This window comes from Sinocyclocheilus anshuiensis, unplaced genomic scaffold, assembly GCF_001515605.1.
Source record: "Sinocyclocheilus anshuiensis isolate Anshui unplaced genomic scaffold, SAMN03320099.WGS_v1.1 scaffold1360, whole genome shotgun sequence".
In the NCBI taxonomy this organism is placed as follows: domain Eukaryota; kingdom Metazoa; phylum Chordata; class Actinopteri; order Cypriniformes; family Cyprinidae; genus Sinocyclocheilus; species Sinocyclocheilus anshuiensis.
Genome location: NW_015546110.1, coordinates 141,330 through 142,929, shown reverse-complemented (window position 1 = coordinate 142,929; position 1,600 = coordinate 141,330). Strand labels below are relative to the sequence as shown.

At 35.1% G+C, this 1,600-nt stretch overlaps 1 protein-coding gene across 1 annotated transcript in view; it reads right to left on the bottom strand.

Moving 5' to 3' along the window:
* Nucleotides 1-201: 201 nt before the first annotated feature.
* LOC107700644 (antigen WC1.1-like) overlaps nucleotides 202-1,600 on the bottom strand; it is an 18,939-nt gene continuing 17,540 nt past the window's right edge. Inside the window, exons 14-15 of the mRNA XM_016502377.1 lie at nucleotides 727-804; nucleotides 202-471 (exon numbers count right to left, since the gene is read on the bottom strand). Of these exons, the coding sequence (XP_016357863.1) occupies nucleotides 332-471; nucleotides 727-804 (218 nt within the window). The 3' untranslated portion in view covers nucleotides 202-331. The remainder of the gene's footprint in view (nucleotides 472-726; nucleotides 805-1,600) is intronic.

Here is a 1,600-nt window from a genome sequence, read left to right as displayed (position 1 = left end):
GTACAGTCAGAATATTTCTCAATGTACACTCTTAAAAATAAAGGTGCTTCACGATGCCATAGAAGAACATTTTTTGTCTAGATGGTTCCATAAAGAACCTTTAACATCTGAAAGAACCTTTCTGTTTCACAAAAGGTTCTTTGTGGCGAAAGAAGGTTCTTCAGATTATAAAAAGGTAAGATAGAGACGGTTCTTTAAAGAACCTTTGACTGAATGGTTCTTTGTGGAACCAAAAATGGTTCTTCTATGGCATCACTGTAATTATTTCATCATACATTATACATCACCATTATTTTTAAGAGAGTAAATGTAGCCACATCACAGTCTCTAGCTAATGTACGTGACTAGGTTGTTGCAAATAATTGCCAATATCATCATAGTCACTTTCTGAAGAGACTGCCTCATTATCATAGCTGACGGGTGAGTACAACGGGGAGTCCTCTCTGCTGCAGCCGCCCTCTTTATCTAGCTCTGACAATGAAAGATAAACCAAAGAAAATGACATATTAGTGCAATAAACTCAAAACATTACCAAAAACTCATGGTTACTGATAAGATGCGCGTTAAATATCGCATGCGATTAATCGTGCAGCCCTAGTTTGAGGTAAAGAGGTGTATATGCTGCAAACAGTAAACTGAATGGACCGCTGTGAAACATCTCAACAAACCAGTAACACATCAGTTTGGCGTGTAAATGTATATTAACTGCTGCTGGTAGACACACACCTTGGTAACTGAAGGGAGGATCTGTGGTGGAGCCCAGGAATGACCTTCCGGATCCCTGCTTCAAGAAATCTGCATTATCTAAGTCAAATTTGGAAAAATGTTATATATATATATGTTATATATAAACTGTTATGTATATCTACAGTCCCCAGAAACACAATAGGCAACTATTTCAAAATCGTTATGCATCAGTTTTGCTCTCAACCCTCCTAAGCTTTTCAAAAAGTTTGTGATGTGTTTTTTTTTTCCCAGAGTAATTTATGGGAATAGCAAGCAAATCCGTAATGCAATAGCAAATTATGCTCCTTTTAGTCGATTTTAGGTTCTTATTTACCCCATCCATTTGCTGTTGGGGGTCATTTTTGAAGTGTAACCTCTTTTTTAACATTAATTTCCCCTGAAATAGTATAAATAAAATGATGCAAATCTTTTGGGATTTTAGATATTTAAAAATATGCTTCTTTCCTATTCAGCCAAAATAGTCGCCAAGTTTTAGCTTGAAAGTTCAGATCAGTTTTTTTGTTTGTTCAGAATGCATATCTGAAAAATAGTCACCAAGTTTTAAACCCCTATATGTGTATATACAGGTGCATCTCAATGTTGAATTACTGAAATAAATGAACTTTTCCATGACATTCTAATTTATTGAGATGCACCTGTATATATATATATACACTTTTTTTTTTTTTCAGCTAAACACATGAGATGATATTGTGGCGAGTTCACAATAGCAGCAGCTTGTGATGCCATCCACTTAAGTGGTGCAAAGTCAACGATCTTAAAAGGGTCATATGATGTTGCTAAAAAGGACATTATTTTGTGTATTTGGTGTAATGAAATGTGTTTATGCGGTTTAAGGTTCAAAAAACACATT